The sequence below is a fragment of the Myripristis murdjan genome, chromosome 2, assembly GCF_902150065.1.
Source record: "Myripristis murdjan chromosome 2, fMyrMur1.1, whole genome shotgun sequence".
NCBI classification, from domain to species: Eukaryota; Metazoa; Chordata; class Actinopteri; order Holocentriformes; family Holocentridae; genus Myripristis; species Myripristis murdjan.
The window spans coordinates 2254490-2276756 of NC_043981.1; the positions used below are offsets into that span (position 1 = coordinate 2254490).

The window sequence follows — 22267 nt, forward strand, 5'->3', positions numbered from 1 at the left end:
TCCAGCCATTGGTTTCCATGCATTCCACTACGATATGAAAATGAACTTTCATAGAATTCAAACTTTTCCTAAAAGCAGCAGCACTGTTGTGTTTCGATGACTTGAAACGGGTGAAACATTGAAAATCACAAGTATGACCCTTTAAAGGCATTGCTTCTTTTTTCATGATCTGTGTAGTTTTTTTTTTTTTTTTTTTCTTTGCTTGAGATGCACTATAGACGCACCCCAAAAGCCTTGCTCCATCTTATCCCCCACCCTCACAACTGCCCTTGTTTTCATGCTTAATTATGGCACGGTGAGAAGTTGCCCGTAAAATACAACCACTACAACTGCAGCCTATTTCAGAAAGCTAGGCTCTGCTTCTAACATGAAGATGTACGGTTAACAAATGACATGACTGTACAGTATCGAGTTCATGCACCAAAAAAAAAAAAAAAAAAAAAAAAAAAAAAAACATACACACCAACATGGGATTAAGGGAAATAGTGTGTGTTCTTTTCTGTGCATGTGAGTCTGTATGTCTTGTATGTATCCCTGCATGCGTTGGCGAGTGAATAAGCGACAGTGACAGATTGCCCACCGCATCTTCTAAACGATCCTGCAGCCCGGGGCAGCTTGAGCGAGGGATGTGTAACGTTTCATCATCTCTGTTATGGAGAGTGAAAATAAAGCCAGTGTTTATGATAGACGGACCCTCAAAAGGAGGACAAGAACAGGGAGTACATATGTGTGTGTGCCTGTGTGTCATCATCCCATCCCAGAGGTCGCACAGACAGCCTAAGTGGTTCAAGGTCATCCCTGAGGCCCTGTGCAGCCCAAGGCCATGTTCTAATGACTGACTGGGCAAACAAGCCAAAGACTGTCAAGTGGATGCGTGATTGCGATGAAGTTGCTATAAATGTCTGTTGTGAACAAACCAAACATACAACGAGTGACCTCTGTAAGGATTAGGGTTGTAAATTTTCAAAAGTTTAATGAATCAGTAACATTAAACCTAGGTGAACTTTGATAAAAAAAAAAAAAAAAAAAAAAAAATCAAACTCAAACAACTCAAGCACCCATATGAGATTCAGGACCTTATCCAAGTGGCTCTCAGCATCATGCATGCTCGTGTGTGTGGTTCTGATGCTGATGCAGCAGGGGAGTAGGAAGTATTGAGCTGCCTCCCTTCTCTGTGGTTATGATAAGTTGCGCTAAATTACTGTAGCTAAAGCATGCTACGCCAGAGGTTTCCAAAGTGTAAATCAATCAATAAATCAATCAATCAAACTTTCTTCCTGACTGCCAGGTTGCCTGTCATTAAGCCCTCAGGACCCTGACTGAAAAAGTGTTTTGGTTTTGTGTTTACATACATAAGGTATTTGTGCATGTACATTTGTATTGGTACATATGTGTACATACATAATCACTGCATATTTTTGTCATAGCAAAGTCTTGTAAATATGATACAGGAGCAAATTCACTTGATTTCAAAGTATAAGAGAACTTAAAAAAAACCCCTGAAAATTAGCCAAAAACGTTTTTTTGTTTGTTTGTTTGTTTGTTTGTTTGTTTGTTTAATTATTATTATTATTTCAAGAAAACTGTATTTTTAAATACTAAAAAGGTTCAATTTAAACATCAGACCAGAGATGCTGGATCAGATTTTTTGTTTAAATGCTTGTAAAGACTTCTGAGGGTGCACTCAGATGCCTTTCACAAGCACTTAAAGCATTTATAATCAAGTTAAACTATTCCTCATTCTAAAGAGCACTTCCTGGGGCACCCTGAAGGATCCCTGAGGGGTCCCTGGACCCCAGTTTTAAGACCACTGGGCTAGGCGGAGTGTTTTTTGCGGAGGGGAAACTCGTGCACACATCAATACTGCGCATACATGTGCACAAGATGTGACAGGACTAAGGTAGTAAAACAATCTTGTGATGATTTGTTGTTTGATTTGCCCCAAACAGATTTTAACAAATGAGGTTACCCCCAAGAGCAGCCCAGAAGCTCAGATTTTTTTCTCAGTGCATTCAGTTTGGATCTGACCCTCTGAGTTTAATGGTGTTTTGTCAAAATTATGAAGAAAAACGTAAGCCTTAGACAAGCTTTAATGGACTGATGAATCCACACACACACACACACACACACACACACACACTACCAGTGCCACGTGTGTGGGTGTGGGTGTGTGGGTGTGTGTGTGTGTGTGTGTGTGTGTGTGAACCAACTGAAGGGGGTTGAAAGGGGTGAAAGGCAGTTGAACTACCAGAAAGCAGCATAGCAGACACGCAGGCCAGCTACAAATACCTTGGAACCACACAAACAAATGGAAACCATGATGAGGCCAAATACCTCCATAGAGTAAGGCAGGTCCTGAAGAGCCAGCTGAATGGACAGAACAAGATCCAAGCCATCAACACCCACACCCTCCTGGTAATCAGATACCCCGCTGGTATAATATCCTGGCCACAGGAAGAGATGGAGGCTACTGATATCAAGACAAGGAAGCTCCTAACAATGCATAAAGGGTTTCACGCCAAGACTAGCACCTTGAGGCTGTACACTAAGCAGAAGGAGGGAGGCTGAGGAGTGGTGAGTGTCAAAGCCATCATCCAGGATGATCAACAAAGATTCAGGAATACAAGAGGCACTATAATGGAGGGACAAGCCCCTACATGGCATGAACCACTGACAGATACACTATATTACCAAAAGTATTCGCTCACCCATTCAAATGATCAGAATCAGGTGTCCTAATCACTTGGCCTGGCCACAGGTGTATAAAATCAAGCACTCAGGCATGCAGACTGTGAAACAAGACATTTGTGAAAGAATGGGCCGCTCTCAGGAGCTCAGTGAATTCCAGCGTGGAACTGTCATAGGATGCCACCTGTGCAACAAATCCAGTCGTGAAATTTCCTCGCTCCTAAATATTCCACAGTCAACTGTCAGCTCTATTATAACAAAATGGAAGCGTTTGGGAACAACAGCAACTCAGCCACGAAGTGGTAGGCCACGTAAAGTGACGGAGAGGGGTCAGCGGATGCTGAAGCGCATAGTGCAAAGAGGTCGCCGACTTTCTGCACAGTCAATTGTTACAGAGCTACAAACTTCATGTGACCTTCAGATTAGCCCAAGTACAGTACGCAGAGAGCTTCATGGAATGGGTTTCCATGGCCGAGCAGCTGCAGCCAAGCCACACATCACCAAGTGCAATGCAAAGTGTCGGATGCAATGGTGTAAAGCATGCCGCCACTGGCCTCTAGAGCAGTGGAAACGCGTTCTCTGGAGTGATGAATCACGCTTTTCCATCTGGCAATCTGATGGACGAGTCTGGGTTTGGAGGTTGCCAGGAGAACGGTACATTTCAGACTGCATTGTGCCGACTGTGAAATTTGGTGGAGGAGGAATTATGGTGTGGGGTTGTTTTTCAGGAGCTGGGCTTGGCCCCTTAGTTCCAGTGAAAGGAACTTTGAATGCTTCAGGATACCAAAACATTTTGGACAATTCCATGCTCCCAACCTTGTGGGAACAGTTTGGAGCGGGCCCCTTCCTCTTCCAACATGACTGTGCACCAGTGCACAAAGCAAGGCCCATAAAGACATGGATGACAGAGTCTGGTGTGGATGAACTTGACTGGCCTGCACAGAGTCCTGACCTGAACCCGATAGAACACCTTTGGGATGAATTAGAGCGGAGACTGAGAGCCAGGCCTTCTCGACCAACATCAGTGTGTGACCTCACCAATGCGCTTTTGGAAGAATGGTCAAAAATTCCTTTAAACACTCTCCTCAACCTTGTGGACAGTCTTCCCAGAAGAGTTGACGCTGTAATAGCTGCAAAAGGTGGACCGACATCATATTGAACTCTATGGGTTAGGAATGGGATGGCACTTCAGTTCATAGTATGAGTAAAGGCAGGTGAGCGAATACTTTTGGTAATATAGTGTAGCAGAAGTGGCTGATATAGAGAGAACATACCAGTGACTAGAAAAGGCTGGACTGAAAGGCAGCACAGAGGCACTGATCATGGCAGCACAAGGACAGGCCCTAAGCGCAAGATCCACAGAGGCCAGGGCCCACCACACCAGGTAGGACCCCAGGTGCAGGCTGTGCAGAGGGGCCCCTGAAACAGTACAGCACATCACAGCAGGGTGCAAGATGCTGGCAGGTACAGCATACATGGAGTGCCATAACCGAGTGGCTGGCAGAGTGTACAGGAACATCTGCACCGAATTGGGGCTGGAAGTCCCAGGGTCAAAATGGAAATGGAAGAGACCTCCAAAGGTGGTTGAGAACGACAGAGCCAAGATCCTGTGGGACTTCCAGATCCAGTCTGATAAGCTGGTGGTGGCTCATCAACCAGACATCATGGTGGTCGACAAACAGCAGAAGAAGGCAGTAGTGATAGATGTAGCAATCCCGAGCAACAGCAACATCAGGAAGAAGGAACACGAGAAGCTTGGAAAATAATCGAAGCTCTCGGGGCCATGACCCACAAATTGGGAGAGTGGCTCCAGCAGATTCCAGGAACAACATCTGAGATCTCTGTCTAAAAGAGCGCAGTCCTTGGAACAGCAAAGACACTGTGCAGAACCCTCAGGCTCCCAGGCCTCTGGACCTTTTTTAAAATCTGAGGAGGAACTTTTTTTGAAATAAAAGCTTTTTTCCACATTTAACATATGGATTGATGTCCAAGATAATGGTTCCCAAAAAAGTCCTCAAGGACCCCCAGTTTTCATGCTGATCGGTTGAAACAGATCTACCTGAACAGGTAGGTGGAGGTAGGTGCATGGGACTTAATTGGGTGAGCTATCTACAGCAGAGATGGAACAAATACCTGCATGACAGGGGGCCCTTGCAGGCTGGTTTGGGAACCATTGGACATTGAGAAGCCATGTTTCAAGGCTCAAGACCAATGATGTCCAAACATCCAGGGGAGAAAAATCAAATCCAACAGGGTTCAGATTGAGAATTATGAACTTTAAATCATACTAGTACTTCAGCTGGTGGGCTGATTCTGTCCTGGGGCAGTGAGCAGGATGTGAGAGGAAAACCTGCAGCTGTTGACCAAAGAAAGGCACTTTTAAAAAGCAAAGCAGTCTCTTGCTCTATAGTAAAAAAGCAGTGGGTTAAATAGCTCGACACACCACCAGAGTTATGAGTTTGATATGAATGTTTGAGGTAACCTGGCTTCTATTAGGAACCAACATATATTTGTCAAAATATGAAGTCATACCTGGCCAGTAAAAGGCACACTCAGTTTATAATTGAGGATTTACAGAAGTCTAGGTCTAGACTGGTATGACTGTCAGTGAAAAAGGCTCTTTGCAAAAGAAGGAAAACAAAATAAAAAAAATAATAAAAAAAAAAAGTCAGAAAAATAGCCCGGCATGCAGTGTTCACAACCCATACACAACAGAAGCACCGACTAGACTAACCATTTTTTCATTAGAAGATAACCTACCACTGTGCTGAGTGTAAAGAGATTGCGATTTCCTTAAAGAAAAGCCCACGGCCAGCCCAAGGACTTAATAAAAATCAACATTGAGCCAAAAAGAGTGGCTGCAAATCTCATAGCTGCCCTGCCTCCCTTTTCCTTTGCTTGTGATCTGAGGAGGACCCTGCAGCAGGCTTAACCCCACACATTTGAAGTGTGTGGTGATAAAGTACCCAGCTAGGAAAACACAAACAGGGGAGGAGTGACAGAGCTGTGTATCCAAATGCAAGTTTAGCAAGTCATACGCAACACTAGATAAGGGAGAATGCGGAGGACTGCTGAGTATGGGCTAAGTGGTTTTAAATCAACTCAGCCATTGGTGCACTCAAACCATTCACCGGCTCCATAATATTGTGTCGGTGTTTATTCCAAAAGCCTCCCATCTTGCATATTTCATGGAATAGGTAGATGGAAAAAACCCCCACAAGGGCTGGTTTCTTGTTTTCAAAGTGAGCTTTTGGCCTCAGCACCTTTGGAAACCTTGAGGGACTGTTTAGGAGCACTCTGTGGAAGCATTTTAAAGCACATTGTATCCGTCTTGTAGCTTCTCTACAACGCATCAGCTCCTTTTGGGTCACTGGCCATGTTCACGTGGCACAGTCAAGCATACAAGTGCAGAACAAGAAAATGGTTAAAACGATAAATGAAAGAGGTGGAGGACTCTCATTGTCTATGCAGCATGAAAATAGTGGGAAATTCCTGCTTGGATTGGAGCGCTGCAATTATTCTTTATTATGTGGATCCTTGTATGTGTGCGGCACGGACCCTTGGTGGTTTCTGAGGGCTGAAAGCCAATAAAAATTCGGGGGCGGGCGAGGCCCTGAATCAGCGTTGCCTTGTTGTTACAGCATCATTATCTGCAGATCCAAAGCTCCCATGGCCGCGAGGGAATTCATTGACTCTATCCAGCCAGTGTGAGAGCCTCTCTGTCTCTTTCCCAACCCTCTGCAGCAAGCTTTCCTTAACCCTCCCCTCCTCCAACAGACTGCATGCTTTGAATGACAGCGCTACGATAATGACATCGTCTAGTGCAGGGGTTTTGAAACTCTTTCATGTTCTGGACCCCCGAGTTGACTTTCAATAAGCCATGGACCCCCTTTTGAAAAGATTTCTGCCCTATAGGTACCCTTATATCAAGAGATATATTGGATTGTGTATTAAATGCTTGTGAAAGAACTGCATTCAAATGCCTTTTACAAGCTTCACTGATGACCTTTAAAAATTTTAAAAGAAGCTTTCTTTCATTTTTATCAGAATATGTATATCTCATTTTAATTTTCTAATCATTTGTAGTAACTTTTTTTTTTTTTTTTTTTTTTTTGTTTTTTGTTTTTTACTGATGTTCTGTTTTTGGTTTCTTGGCTAATTGCCTTTTTCCCCCATTTTTATTTAAGAAATCTTAGATGTCACACATGAGCAGAATGACAAAAATCCTCTGCACTGTTTCAGTTTCTACTAAATTAAATTGCAGTAAAATTAAACTGTTCCTTATTTTGCTATGGACCACCTGGAAGTCACTCAAGAACCCCTGCCTGGTGCATAATCCCGGCATTTAAAACCATTATGCGTGATATTTTCTAATAAAAAAAAAAATGTCCGCTTTCCTGTTTTCTATCGCCAGCTGATACAGCATAATAGAGATTTCGTATATTCCTGCTTTATTTATTGTTCTAAATACCTTACGCCAGATAGGTATTTCCTGGCAAAATTCCTCTGGGAAGTGACAGTTCATCTCTCCAGCAGCTAAGGAGGGTTTGTTTAGAGTAAATAGAAGAATAGGTGGGTGGTTAGCATGAGCAAACATAGCCATCACGGCTGATCAGAAAAGAAAAGAGGGCCACCTACAGAAAATCTGAAGTAAAAGATCCCACTGTCCCATCCACAATTTTTCATGGACGGCTGATCTCTTGGAATGCATAAATGCCACAGAAATGAGCATTTAGCACCAAAGATGAGATAGCAAAAAAGACAAAAGGTTTCTTTACTGCTTTTTGACCAAACAGTTCTGTTTCTTGGTTCCTTGGTTCCAAGAATCGGGAATGGAACCAGTTCAAGTTCCATTCCCGATTCTTGGAACCAAGGTGCTGACTAGTAAACCGGCACATGTTTGCACCAATTTGGAGTGGAACCACTGCAACAGAGGGGCTATCCAGTCAAGTAATATTCCCCCGTATTGCCCTGTCCAGCGCTACTTTTCACAAAGTCCTTTTTAATGTCTGTTCTCCTCCTTCAGTTTTTTTTTAACTTGTTGATTATTTGGTCCTGGGTCTAACAGACCCATCTTTTCAGCAATCTCAACTCTTCAACAATTTCAAGTTACAATTTATGTTTTCTAGTTGCCCCTTCCATCGTTTCCTGGAATTCAGGAATGTAATAGTAATAGTTATGTGTCTCCAGCAGACCACTGCACACTTCAGTATCAGGTCCTCCAAGTACTATTTTTTGGTTCCAGCTGAGATCCAACTTTTTGGGTTCCAAACCAATTTATTTTTGATCAAAATGTTCAGAAATGTTGAAAATTAAGTTCACAAACAGGAACAGCACTAGGTCTGTGTTGGTTGAAATGACTCTTTGAAGATTACCATTTCAAGTAGGGCTGAATGATATAATAAAACAAATCACATTGCAATACTCGGGAAGATTCTGCAACATGACTCCATTCATTCTAGTAGGAATGAAATTTTTCATTTCATTCAAAGAAAAGATTATGTGATTTTTTGGCTGGAGTTTGTACCAAACATGTTTCTTTACATCTGAATACGATTTGTATAGACCAGGGCATCTTCGTAATACAAAAATACTTCAATTAGAATCTATTGTGTCACACATTTTACTTTAATCAAAAAAAACTGCAGCCTCCGTTTTTTAGATATGGCACATGGTCATGCTGTGATTTTGATAATGCTGTAATTTCTTGTTCAGCCTTAATTTTAGCTTTAATTAACCTATGAGGCTCCCTATCTAATTTCTTTACTGAATATGACAACAAACACGTGTGTGTCACATAATATACTCAAATTCAGAATTATACATAATAGACCTAAAAGCTGGTCTGTATGTGATGCAAGGCTGAGGTTAAATATGATCAGCTCTATCGGAGCAGTAATAGGTCAATTTCATGTTCCAATAGAAAAGTTCATGTCTTAATTGTACCTGATTTGAATATCTAGGTTCAAAAGCCCTCCCTAGGTGTAATGTCATGTATGATTAATGACAGGGGGAGAACTAGTTTTCTCTCTCTGTCTGCCTCCCTATCTGTGTGAACATGAACTAGCGTACTTTCATGTTTCATTAATCTTATTCGGGCCGCTGAGCACACCTTTAGTAAAATCTCCTGTCTCAACTAGAGAGTTACTTTGGAGATGTGAAAAATGTCTCAGCTCTCTATGGAAACGGGAGCAGCGCTTTTTCTCTCACTTTTGGTCAGCTCAGACAGTAGCGTCGACACCACATTACTCACAAGAGAGGCCACTGATCTGCACAGCAGTTCACAGTCAGGGACGTGAGGCTCTCTCTGGTGCGCCCCTGGCATTCTTCATATCATATTAAATCACATCTTGTCATATATTCGCTTGCTGCAGGGGTCACTTTCATAAAACCGTCCTAAATTAGCTGCTACGACAATTTTCAAACTGTGCTCTCCTTGGCGACCATCACTTCAACAGCTTTGGCCATGTACAGGTAATGCACACTCATGGTTTCACAGCACTTCAACACCAATAATTGAGTTTCTCCATTTGCATAAGTCTCTCAAACACACACAGTGACCAAAATTAACTTTTTGGCTCACCTGCCAAGTTTAAGTAAACTGAAGGGAAAAAAAGCAGCAAGAATATTAAATTTATTTTTAAAAAATGTCACCCTAAACTTCCATTGCTATTTCATGTGGAGATCAATCAATCAAGGGACAAGAGGAGATTTTAAGTTTTAATTGAAAACTTGCTCATTGGCTTACAAAATTAATCCCTTTTGTCTTCGCTAGCCACAACATTACTTGACAGCTATCTCTTAGTACTCTGGAGAAGGCTGTTCTCCAACATGCATATATGTGTACAATGAAGAAAACAAACTCAAACAATGACTTCTGTCTCTGTGGTGGCTACTGCTCCTTTGGTGGCGGAGTGATACAAGAAGTGTAGAAGTTACTGGATCTTTCTGGATGCTGATAACAGGAAAAATACAGTTTTAAACAGTAATTTGAACAGAATTATCTGTGTACATGCAGTTGTCATGTGCATTTTAGTTTTGGAAAGCACCATTTGTAAACTGATGTTCTTTGAGTTGATTCAGGTGGTTATTTTTAAGAGTGTCAGCTGGGAGGAAGTTCACCTCAATGGCAGGAGGCTAACAGTTAGCATTTGGAGCATCCGGCCAGTATAGAGTATACATCACTCAGTGATGATAGCACCACTACTACAGAACAGGGGGAAGTGAAATAATAAACAATTTTTCTAAACGGTTCCTCTTTTCCTTTAAAACCCCAATCCGCTTGTCAGCCACTGTTGAAACACTGTCGCCCCAATACTGGCTCTGTTTATTGTGTTTTGATTTGCTGGATAGAAGACATTTTTTTCACTCTCTAAATGTTTTTTTTAGGGCAGACAGCATATGAAAAAGCTCATACTGAAAAGTGCTCTTCCATTCATCTTTCTTTTCTTACATTTTTCAAAATGGGTAAACTATCCCTTTAACTAGATGGCCTGAACCTGGATTGTCTGTCTATCTCCCTGCCTGTCAATGACATGCCTCACTTGTGACTAAAAAAAACAACAGCAGGTGAGTGAATTGTACATAAAATATTCAGCTCATTTTGCATAAGCCTGCCTGTGTGGACTCAACTGTATGACAAGCGCCTGTCGTTCTGCCTATTTCTGACATGCCTCTTGGTGACTAAAAACAAGCCGGTGAATCTTTTACCCCGAGTTGAGAACAGAGCAGGGAATGCTGACAATTGGATGTGGGTTATTAACATACGCCTGCTTCTTCTGTTTACCTCTGTCTCCCCCCACCCTCCCGCCACCCCCTTCCTCTAGCTTTCCCACTGTCTGCCCTCACTCACTCACTCTCTCTCCGCCTTGCCTCTACATCGCTCTCGCTCCCCCCTCCTTTTCTCGCTCTGTCACGGAGTGGGAGCCAGGGAGTGACGCATCATCATTCGTTATTCCACTGAACACTCTGTCGATTCCCCCTCTGAGCCGCAGTTTCATATCTCATCAAGAAAAATGCCAGCCCTAACCGCGGCTGGCTCCAGATTAAAAAATCAGGTGCACCATGCCACAGGCGGACCTATTTGCAGCAAAAGCCTTTAAAGCGAGGGGAGAGAGGGGAGAGGAGAGGAGAGGAGTTAGCGAGAATATATCTATCGGACGCCTCTGATTTCCCTGTTAAATTAGGCTGTAAATGCCCAAATGCGGTAAAGGGAAAATACCATCATTGCTCACACTTGGGATCATTTTCCTTGACTGCACCTTGGTTTTCACATTATCCAGGGGCCGTTTACAAATGCACGCTTTTGTGATCACAAGTTGATGCATGGTTCCTTTCAGTTTTTATTAAGGTTAGGGGTTGTAACATCAGTGACAGCTGACCTGCTGAATAGCGAATAATTGATAGTAGGTATCAAAAATAGTTGTAGCAAAATAGCTGTAATAAAAATAGTAACAGCTGCCACAAAGCTATAAATACAACCTTGAGGTGGTTAATGTATATCAAGCCATGTCCACCCTCACATTTAGGTGCATGATGATGATACTGACTCTATCTTTAGTCTGTTTGTGCACACCTTCCTTCTGCACTGAGCAACCCACGACTTTGTCTGGCACTCCCTGACACAGAACAAGAACTCTGCATACTAATAAATGCCAAAGATATCAAATAGGATATGAATCGATGTGTCAAAAACTGATGCAGGGGAATTGGACTGTGCAACCATGCTCATTAGTCTCTATACAGTTGGAATGGTAAGCATTCTGATGTCTCTCCACAAACAAGCAAGTGTGTGTCCTGCTATGTATGTGCTTGGGTTTTTAAGGGATTAGCCAAGGGGACTACACTAACAGGGCAAATGGAGAGAGTAAAGAAATTGTTTAAATGGATAGTTCACATATTCTGAAAAAAAAAATGTATTATTTGACTTCCCCCCTTGCTGTTATGTAGGACAGCAGTGGTGCAAAAAATTGTATCTATGGTAGATCTATTTTCTAGTGCAGGAAGATCTCTGCTAGTCCTAAATGTGGCATAAATGGCATAAATGTGTTCAATGAGGAATACAAACAATAGAAACTTGAAAGAATCTACTACTTCTCTACGGCTACTGCTCCGCCGGTGTGGAGTGATACAAGAAGTGCAGAGATTGCCAGATCTTTCTAGATGTTGAAAATAATTTCAGCAAAACGATCACCTCTGTGCACTCAGTGGTTGTATGTGCATTTTATTCAGAACTTCAAATAAAGTAAAGTTAAATGTTCTTTGAGTGGATTACGGCAATTATTTTTAAGCATGTTAGCAATTTGGAGCATCTGGCCAGTATCCATCACTCAGTAACAATGACAGGAAGATAGCACCACTACTGTCTTACAAAACAGCTAAGAGGGAACAGAAATAATATTACGTTTTTTCAAAACGGGTTAAATGCGTTAACAGAGATCCTGTGTATCCTGCCTTTATGCTTGGATAGAGCGTCAATCATTAAGCCAGACTACACAGCCCACATCCTTCCATGCTACCCCAGGTAACAGGACACTCCATTAGACGCTGCCCCATGTTATTTGAGGTAACATGTTACTCCAGGTAACATGGCTTCTCTCCATCCTGGTGACAGATGCTGCGTCAGCTGGACAGGGAGCTGTTGTGGGAATATCTCAAGCCTCAGTCTCCCGCTGCCAGGCAAGAACAGGAACAAGTTGTCGCAGAGCCCAAATACCGTTTCACGAGCATGCATGCGGTAAAAATCAACATCCCATGAACATTCAATTGGCAAAGGATGCAGATGAGGTCATGACAAGTGTTTGCAAAGAAAAAGAACTGTTGATGATTTGGGAAGAAAATAGCAGAGCCTGACTGATACTGAATTTTTGGGGCCAATACTAAAAATGATATTGTATTGATATACTGACTAGCGATGGAAAGGTATTGTTTCTATAATGCCCATACTGATATCTTCCCACCCACAAAAGTCAATGCTAGCATGATACCTTTATGAGTTTTTGTAGGAATCAAAATACAAATGTAGCTACAAAACAGGCTCAGCTTTTCACACAAGCCTGTTCCAAGATTATTAAGTGTTTCACTCCTTGAAAAAAATGCCAGATTTCACATTTCAGACTAACAGCAACATTGATTTTTAAAGCTAATATCAGCCAATACTGATGGCATGCCTAATACTGACACATCTGTACACATTGGATTAAAGAATGATTCAATTTGGTCACCAAAGAGATGTAATAAAAAATATATATACAGGAGGCTTGATATATTACAGTTTGAACAATAAACTTTTGAACTTCTCAACAGTCTGTACCAACATCAGCTGTGATTGCCTGTTCTGCCAACTCTGTTTTTAAATAATCCAATGTCTGATGAGCCAATATTGGCCGATAATATTGGCCGATAATATATAAGTCAGACTTTAAAAAGTAGATGTCATTAAGAAGCACATCATTTGATTTTTTAAATATATGACATAAAAAATTATTCCTGTGATTTCTAGGCAAAAGGCAGAATAACCTAAATATTATCAAACTTTACAAGGTAAAATCTGCTCAATGAATCAGACAAGTTTGCGACTTGGACTTGAGTTGCACTTAAGTGGCACAGAGACTGACTTCAGACTTGTACTAAAAAGATTTCAGACTCAGTTTCAGACTGTTTTACATTTAAAAAAAAAAATAAATAAAAATAATAAAATAAAATAAAACGTTGCCAGTTTTTGCATATCATATATGAGCATATCTCATTGGAGAAAAGTCCACACTCATGTCCTAAGTTTTTCAGTTTGTAGACTTGGAGCATATTTTAATTAATTTGGCAACAGTTCTGCTTTTCATTTAATTGCATGACAAGGTTTTACAGTAACACTATTGGTCAAGGGTAAAATCAGGCAAGTTACAGATTCTTTTTTTTTTTTTTGGGAAGGACTTTGATACTTGGCCTCACTGTGTCAAGTTAAAGATTGTTTATTTGATAGGACTTGGATACTTGGCCTAACTGTGGCCCTATGTGTCTTCATTCAAGTCAAGTAAATTCTAAACTTAAAGGTAATGCTTCTATTGTGTTTTTTTCCATACTTATAATGTATAAATTAGGATGCTATAGCACATATTCTATATCTATAATATTTTTGGATTACAAATCAATAGAGATATGCTAATATATAAATGTGTGATGATGTGTCCACAAAGTTAATTCTGTGGAAATAACTCTGTAATGGTCTAGGAACATTAACAGCAGATAGAACCCTTTTTTTTACCGTTGACTCAAACTTGTGACCAAAGATTTAAGACATGATTTGGCCTCTAACCTTAAGACCTGAGACTCAACTTGATATTAACTCAAAGACTTGTGGCTCGACTTGGACGTGAACTTAAGACTTAAGACTTGATTTGTACTTGATCCTAAAAGACTTGATGTGGACTTGCAAGAAATGATTAATGTTCCAAGGACATGCTGCCAGTTTAGCCTTTAAGGACCAACCTGAGCCAAACTCAATGAAAGCATTTCAGTCAAGATATGAAAAGGAGAAAGGTTTGCTTTTCCACCATACTGATGGGAAGGCGAAAAAAAAAACAAAATTTAAATAAGCCAGCATGCAACCAGAAGCATGCTCCAAATCCTCACTGTGCATATTTAGTAGTCCACGTTTGAACTGAAGAGCTCAAACATACATATTTTAATCCATGTAAAAGTCATGTATCTTCACACAGTGTGAATGCTGCTCCTCAGAGAACTTGCACTCAGTTGAGGAAGACTGCATGAAAACAAAACGGCAGATCCAGCAGAGCCTGCGCAGTTACCACACTAAGTGCAGGATGTACAGCATTTCAAACAGAATCAGATACTATAAGCAACATCCACTTACTTTTAAAAAGTTGCAATCCAAACAATCATCTTCAGTAGATGGATCCAAATTAACATAACCAGACCATTTTCCAACATGTCGGTCTAAAGCATGACAGTCTTCTCTTGAAAGTAGGTCATGCCTCAGACTGTTATTTGGTGTCTTTTAGTGAGATATTTGGTAGCTATTTTGGGCTGACTCATCACTGCTATAGGCTTTTAGAGTGTCTGAAAATATATCTTAAATACATCATGAACCCTGAAAGCTAACCACATTTGATGAAAATGCCAGACTAGAATTGTGTGTCTGTTAGTATCTGAGAGCTGAGAGAGGGGCTTTCCTGTGATGCTGTATTACTGCAAATGGAACACATTTTCTGGGAAGAACAATCTAAGGTTGCTTTCATACATGTCTGGTTGAATCAAACTCTAGTGTGTTTACCGCTTTGGTTTGGTTCGTTTGGGTTGGTGGGAATGCCCTAATCGACCCCTCGTGCATTTATCCTCTTGGTTCTGTTTGTTTGGGTTGGTGAGAATGCTCTAATTGAACCATGGTGTGTTCACCCTCTTGGTTTGGTTCATTTGGGTCGGTGAAAACACCCTAATCAAACCCCAGCCTGCACCAAATTTTCGAGTCTGCTTCAAAGAGGTGGTCTCGGGTCAATGAGAAAGCTCACTGCATCAACAGTGCCAACTGTGGGTTGAGAAAGGAACCTTCTCTATGTGGCTGGTATCCCTTGTAATGAAGCTATGAAGACACTGCTGTAGCATCTCCAGGGATCTGACGGCAGAGTATCAGACTCGTATTGTCACTGATCAGAATCATAGCAGTCTCTCACATTGATCCTCCCACACTATTTGATCTTCCTTTCACACCTACCTTGTTTCGTCCAAACTTTCAGGCCTTCGGTCCAGATCAAAATGAACTACAGTACAGTTTGTTTCTTGTGTGAAAACATTTCTTGGATGGTTTGGACTGTCGGACCTATTAAAGTGACACACACCCTCACGCAGCTGTGCACAACTGTTAAAATGAACCCTGTCTCCTTAAGGGGAACAAAGTCAACGTCCTAAGGCAGACAGAAACTTCTGAGCCAACGCAGTAGTGAATTCGAACAAATCTCAAGTATTGCACTTTAGGTTGGTGCTGGTGGCAGTAATAACATAAGAACATTATTATAGCAGCGACAAAATTAATTTGTTTATTTATTTTCCTCCATTAATTCTAATGGCGATAGAAACCTACCCACCAAAGTGACGAACACGCCAACGTTAGATGCACACCCATCTACAAACCAATCAAAGTCAAGTATAGGGAGATGCGGCCACGTAGGTGATGGCAACAGGAAGTAGGTATGTCATGTAAAGTTCTTTAGTGCGCTTGCATAATTGGACCAAATGTATAGAATATAAGGAAAACATGAACCTTGGTTTGGACCTTGGTTCGGACTTCCAGGTGTGAAAAGGCCCTTAGTTACCCTAATTTTCTGACTGCTTGTTTTCTGCTGCATTCAATTTTTTACTGGACAAAATGGAAGAATAGGCTTTCATTATTTAATATTTATTTAAAAATAACTAAAATGTTGACACATCTGTTTCTCTGATTTACTCTCTGACCCGTAATAAGCAGCACATCGCTTCGGTATACATGTCATGGTTCACTTTGATTCGAGCTGTGTGAAAGCCAACCAATCCACATGAAAAAGTGTATCAAACAAGTCAAGCCAGACCATGCAATCTGACTATTATTTATGATATGAAGGCGAGGAAGACGGCTAGGAAAAAAATATTTTCCATGTATCACTACCAATTTCTATGAAGCTTCCATGCAACTTCTGACATGAAGCCTGGTGCAATGTATCAATAATCTCTATTTCTTACCATTGCAGGGGAGGCAGGGGGATTGAATCTACTGGCGCAGATCAGAAAGGAGTCTGGCTGGGGTTTGGCATTCTTCACCTCGGGGTCGTCACCCAGCACAATGTGATTGAACAGATCAAAGAAGGCTTTGTGGTGGCTCGTCTTCAGCTTGTATGTCTCGCCTGCTGAGCTGGTCGCCACCGCTATGGGGATGCTGTGCTTCTGCAGGTGGCGGACCAGCCTCTCTACACCTGGTGGTGAATGTGTTGCAGCAGTGAGCTTAAGATCACACCTCTATATTCAGTTTGCCAGCACAATAATATCAGGCACAGCTGGTGAATACATTTTTATTTCAGGCAGCTAAACACATGAAATCTAATGTCAATCCATTATCATTGATCTGACCTTTAAATATATTATCTTATTCATTATAAATATACAAATATACTTTTTTTTTTGCGAAATTTCAGGTAATTTTTTGCTTTTTTTTTTATTTGAATCAATGTTCAAGTAATTTCTTCATTTGCTAATTGTCTTTTTTGCCATGTTTTTGAAAGAAATCAGCTGAATTCATATAGGTTTCAAAGGGCTAACTTCACCGTAATTTCATTCACCAGAAATTGTTACAATACAAGAAAATGTATGACTCATTATTTTAACATTACACCTTAATCTGACACTTTAAGTCTTGTTGCAAGTGTTCAACATCAGGACAATTTAATACTGAATGCAAACCAAAATATCTTTTCATATCAGGGCAAAATACAAAATCCCGAGTTTTAATTAGGGTCAACTCGGAGGTCCACGGCATCAAAAAGTTAGACAACCTCTGTTCTAAGTGCTGTTTCAGAGCTGTTTCCATCCTGCCGAGAATAAAATTCTGGTGGGAACGCTGAATCCTTGTCATTTTTTGGGAATGAAAATTGTAAAAGTTAAAGATACTGCATATCAGCACAAAGTATTTGCTATCAGAGGATTAAATCCTAAAATACTGTTATCAGTTCTCAGAAATACATATTCGCCTAGCCTATTGCAGATGGAAATATTGTGCTTGCACACACACACACACACACACACTCGCTCAGAGACACATATATTGGCCAAACATATACAAATGGCAACAACCCACACAGGATTTAATGATTGGACACTCATTAGTTGAACAAACCAGATGTCTTTTATCTATGTAAGACAGTATGTTGTGTTATAGGCCGTCTATCTATCTATAACAGAAAGGTCAAACATGGCACTGAAAGCAGAATGAGTCAGACATACCTGGCATCAGCTTGGCAGAGGGAAATATCCTTTCTTGTATTTGTCTGGTTTCAGCAAGGAGTTCCTCTGCTGTCATGGGGAGTTCAAGGAAGTCCCGAATAATCTGGGCAGCATCCAGAGCCTTCTTCCCCATCACCGACGACTTCACGTCCCACGTATACTGCTTTCCAAAGCGGTCACATACTTCCTGGAAGGACACAGTGTACAGCCGCTCTGTATCTAAAATTAGACAATATAGCAAGAATTAATAGCTTTACTACTCTCGCTGATTGTCATTGAGGATTACATTTTAATTGTATTCTGCATCCACTTTAGTTGACCAAATAGGAGGAGACTGTCATCAAACACTAAACCCAAACACTAAAGGCCATCACAGACAGAGAAAATTATGTGCTACATTAGGACATACATCATTAACATGTCACAAGATGACAGAACATCTTCTTGTCAACTTGTCAGCATTAGATAGCTAATTTAGAGACAACCTCAAGGTCATGTAGAGGGTGCATTAAGTGCATCTTTACTACATTTTGATATCAACTTGTAGATTGAGGTTTGTATTCACGCAGCACCTGGCTCTCCCCTGCTCTCCACAGTGAATTTTGGTGAAGGGAAACATGCTAGTCAATACTAAAGTTAATATTTTATCAAACTAAATGCTGTTTCGTTTATTGGCTGCATGCCGAATTTACCTGTAGACCATAACGATTTGAAAATTATCTTAATTCATGTTCTGCGATATGTTTTAAGATATTAATATCCTACGGCATTTGAAAGTGCCACTGTTTGTATACGGAGTTCAGCACAGCAATGAGCTTGACCACACACTGAGAACTTCACGTGTCGTGGCTCGGTTTATGGCCAAACCCAGACAAAGTAAGCCTTAAAACTGAAACATGTTCAACGGAATAAATTTAAAATAATTCATAAACCTAATAATAATCCGTCCATGTCGAAAAGTACATGGCTCACAGGTTTGTAGGTCTTGCTTGACAGAGACATGTTTGCCGTGTTGAGGAAGGACGACTGAAGGCTAACACTAGTGAAAACTTGTAGAGTGGTCATATGAATTCATTCAGGCTCCTTTCAAAGAGGGTTACACAAACGTTTGGCTTTTTTTTACGTGTTCATTCTGGGAAACATACGCCTAAAACGCGTAGGTTGTTTGAAATCTAGTGGGCAGCCGTAGAGTTGTGATCCCGGAAAGCTTTATAGTCGTCTTGTCGCAATGGCTTGTGGTAAATGGAGTCCGTACACCTCTATCACCGTGAATCCCAACTCTAATTTTGGCATTTTCCAACCACTTCAGAAGGATTTAGTCCTTCTCTGTGGGTTAGCATGACTTTTAATTTCTCAAAAATGCATTTTATATTTTTGTAGAGAATCTGTGCTGTTATGGCCCATAAATAGGCTATACACCCTAAATATGTGAAACAGCCAAGCAATTTCAAATTAAATGATAACATGTGGAATCATTTGTGTGTAGAAAAAGGCTACCAGCGTGTTTTCTCCACAAATAACTTGATGTGGTATCGCTTAACTGGAGCTAATGAAATAATTTGCAACAGCCCATAATGTGAGCCAGCTCAGTAATTTGCAATTGTGTGACATGCTTTCAATTATGGAGATAAAACAAAGAACTATAATATAGTTTTAAAAAGTTTGGTTATTCACTGAGCCTGTTATACACAGGAGTATATACCTATTTTCAAGAGGTGTTGTTATTGTATGTGTATTATATGTAACATTTTTTTTTTTTTTTTTTTTAACTTACTTGTTATATAGTCAGAAACTTTTCAGTATCCTTGCTGGTGCAGGCCTACAAGTTCTCAAAATAGACATAGATGCTGAATAACAAATCTTTTCATTATGCAAAAATTCTGTTACATCTGCATTCTCCAGAGCATGTCACCGAGATGGGCTGTTGCAAATTACTGACAAAAGACTGTTCACCACTATTGTTACCACCACTGCCACATTTTTCTGAATAATTGGAACCTCAATGTTAACAGAGTTTGTCTTGTTAGTGTGAAAGAGACGTCAGGGGAGCGAGAGAAGCCTCCAACCTGGACGATCTAATGAGCCTATGGATTTCAGGTCTAATTGGGGGATGGCGAGAGTGAAATGGAGGCTTTGAGTCCGGCCGAGTGTGCCGCGCGCCAAATTGCGTAGTTTAGGGAATTGTTGAGACTGACTGAAAGCTTGTAGCACAAAGCAGGAGCAAAAGCCTGTGCCTGTCTTTGGTCATGGCAAAGAAGAAGAGGAAGGCGCAGTTTCCTGATGGCTGATTTTGTGTTCTTCATGTTAATATCACAACTCAGACAAAGCGGGAACAGGGGCTTGAGTGAGAATAAGATTTTTAAGTGTTTTTTTTTTTTTTTTTTTTTTGCTCCACTAGGACTGAGAGTGCAGCAGGAAGAGCGCAGGCGAGTGTATCAGCCTGATGATGCTTCCAATCCCACAAATCAACACAACAACAAAAAAGATGACAGTCTGGGAGAAGTAGCGGGAGGTTGCTGTGAAGCTAGCCCGGAGCGACACTTTTGCTGTTTGACTGAAGGAGGGTGTCTGTGGATATAAATAGTCAAGTGGTAAAAATCAGAGCCAGAATGTGAGTTAGTTAGTTTTCACATTTCCCTCTGGAGCAAGTCTGCTGCACAGACGCAGCCTCACAATTAGACCAGGAGATGCTTGTATTCCAGAAGTCTGTCTGGCACCTAATTAGCAATGTATGGGATGCAACTGGCCTTTTAATTAAATACTGGGTATGAGCCAGTCACTACCAAGCACCTCTGATATGATAGCTTTAACACACACACACACACACACACACACACACACACACACACATTTTGATAGATTGAATTCCATACAAGTATACATGTATGATATCAGTGGTTCAAGGTTTAAGGGCCGGATAGAGAGTTGAAGGCCAGGTGAGGGGCCACAGTTAACAGCTGATTGTAAGTCAAGTTTCTATATCAATGCATTTTGCTTCAAAACACATTCAAGTATATTACAAGACTTTTCCTTGTCAAAGTCCTTCTTTGTAATCAGTTGATTAATTATTGCTTTTTCATCCATTCAGAACTCATCACCAGCAGTCAAACAGCCGAGTCGTTCCCCCTGTCAGTTTAATAAAGTCTAGCTGTATGTTTGAAGTGGAAATATGGCACACAAATGTTCATCAGCTCACGCTGTGAAAACTGCACAGTTTCACACAACGCTTCACTGCGCTCTGTGAGCCAGCATGAAATTTATAAATATAACAACTATAAATCATGATTTATGTCTGAGGGTCTGATCAAATTGTTTTGTAGGTCGCTTCCAGCCCCTGGGCCATTTTTTGCCTTCTGCAAGGGGGCGATGCAGAGCACTAAAGCTGGGCTGAATGGAGTCAAATATTTTTTTGATCCTGTTTGAATTATGAATTGACATTGTATTGATATGTGTACATTTCTAAGCCATAACCACAAAAAGTTCCCTGTTTTGAAAAATTAAGCGTAAAAATGGTAAAGTATCACATAGTTTTGTGAGAACTACATCTCTTACAAAATGAGCCGTCGCCTCCACACATTTCACCAAGTTCTTCCAGAGTGACAGCAAAAGTATTAAAAGAGGTGAAGCTCACTACAAGGCTGGCCATGTTGAGAGCAGCAGCTATGTGAAAGGTCAGCCACTCGGCTCCGTAAGAGCTAGAGGAAGTTATGAGGCCACTTAGGTGACTTTTTGGTGTGTAGTCTTTTGAACTCTGTATTTTCTTCAGGCTTGTACTGCAACAGTTTGATGACAAACTGTGACTGTCTTGACTTGAAGTATCACCTTTTAAATTTACAAGCATCATATGTGTAATTCATGTGTAATTCACAGTTCAAGAACTGATTTGTCTCTCATTGTTGACTACTGTACATATTTTTTTCCAAAACAAGGTCCCATGGTGGCCCAGCTAAAGGGGAGGGACTTTGCCTCTCTATGGGATGTTTCCAAAAAAAAAAAAAAAAAAAGTCTATATTATAATTTTTCCCTCCACTTTGTATTGGTGAAAATTTACCACTCATTATAAATATTTCTTTATACATTTTGACCCATGTAACAATGACAGTCATAGTCCAGTTACTGTAAAATATTTGGAATCAGCTGTAGATATCACTTTATAGCATTTAGCCCCATTGATCGCCATGTATTCTATGTTTGTTTTTTTTTAGCAAGTGCTCAGCACTGCCCCCAATGGACAAAAGGGTGTACTGCACCTTTTTCTGTCTCATAGCAGACAATGGATGTGTTGGCTCTCTGTCTCTGTAGGCTGGTTCAGAGGTTTTTCCATCTTGGTGAGAATACAGTTATAGTGGAAATGCTGAGAACTTTCCTTTTTTAGCAGGAAAATTGGCAAATTTAAAAGCATGGGCTTGAAAGAATTAATGGAAAATGATTAAAAAAAATGGCAGTTTAGCCAAATCACAGGAACTTTTTTTATTGAAAGTAAAATATGTGACAAAATAGCGTTATAAATGAAGTGTTGTGGTGCTGCACAGATGCCCTGGCCTACAACTCATATTCTCCAGTTGTACAAAATCATGTTAGTTTAATCTTTTCAGGA

The 22267-nt window shown here is 40.7% G+C and overlaps 1 protein-coding gene across 3 annotated transcripts in view; it reads right to left on the reverse strand.

Moving 5' to 3' along the window:
• Window positions 1-18800, reverse strand: part of pudp (pseudouridine 5'-phosphatase) — a 31232-nt gene extending 12432 nt beyond the window's left edge. For 2 of the 3 annotated variants that reach the window (XM_030066255.1, XM_030066273.1), the window contains exons 1-3: window positions 18603-18800; window positions 17671-17889; window positions 16417-16646 (exon numbers count right to left, since the gene is read on the reverse strand). In XM_030066255.1, the coding sequence (XP_029922115.1) occupies window positions 16417-16646; window positions 17671-17889; window positions 18603-18735 (582 nt within the window). In that variant the 5' untranslated portion in view covers window positions 18736-18800. The remainder of the gene's footprint in view (window positions 1-16416; window positions 16647-17670; window positions 17890-18602) is intronic. The other variant, XM_030066263.1, reaches the window with a different exon arrangement.
• Between the last annotated feature and the right edge of the window lie 3467 nt (window positions 18801-22267).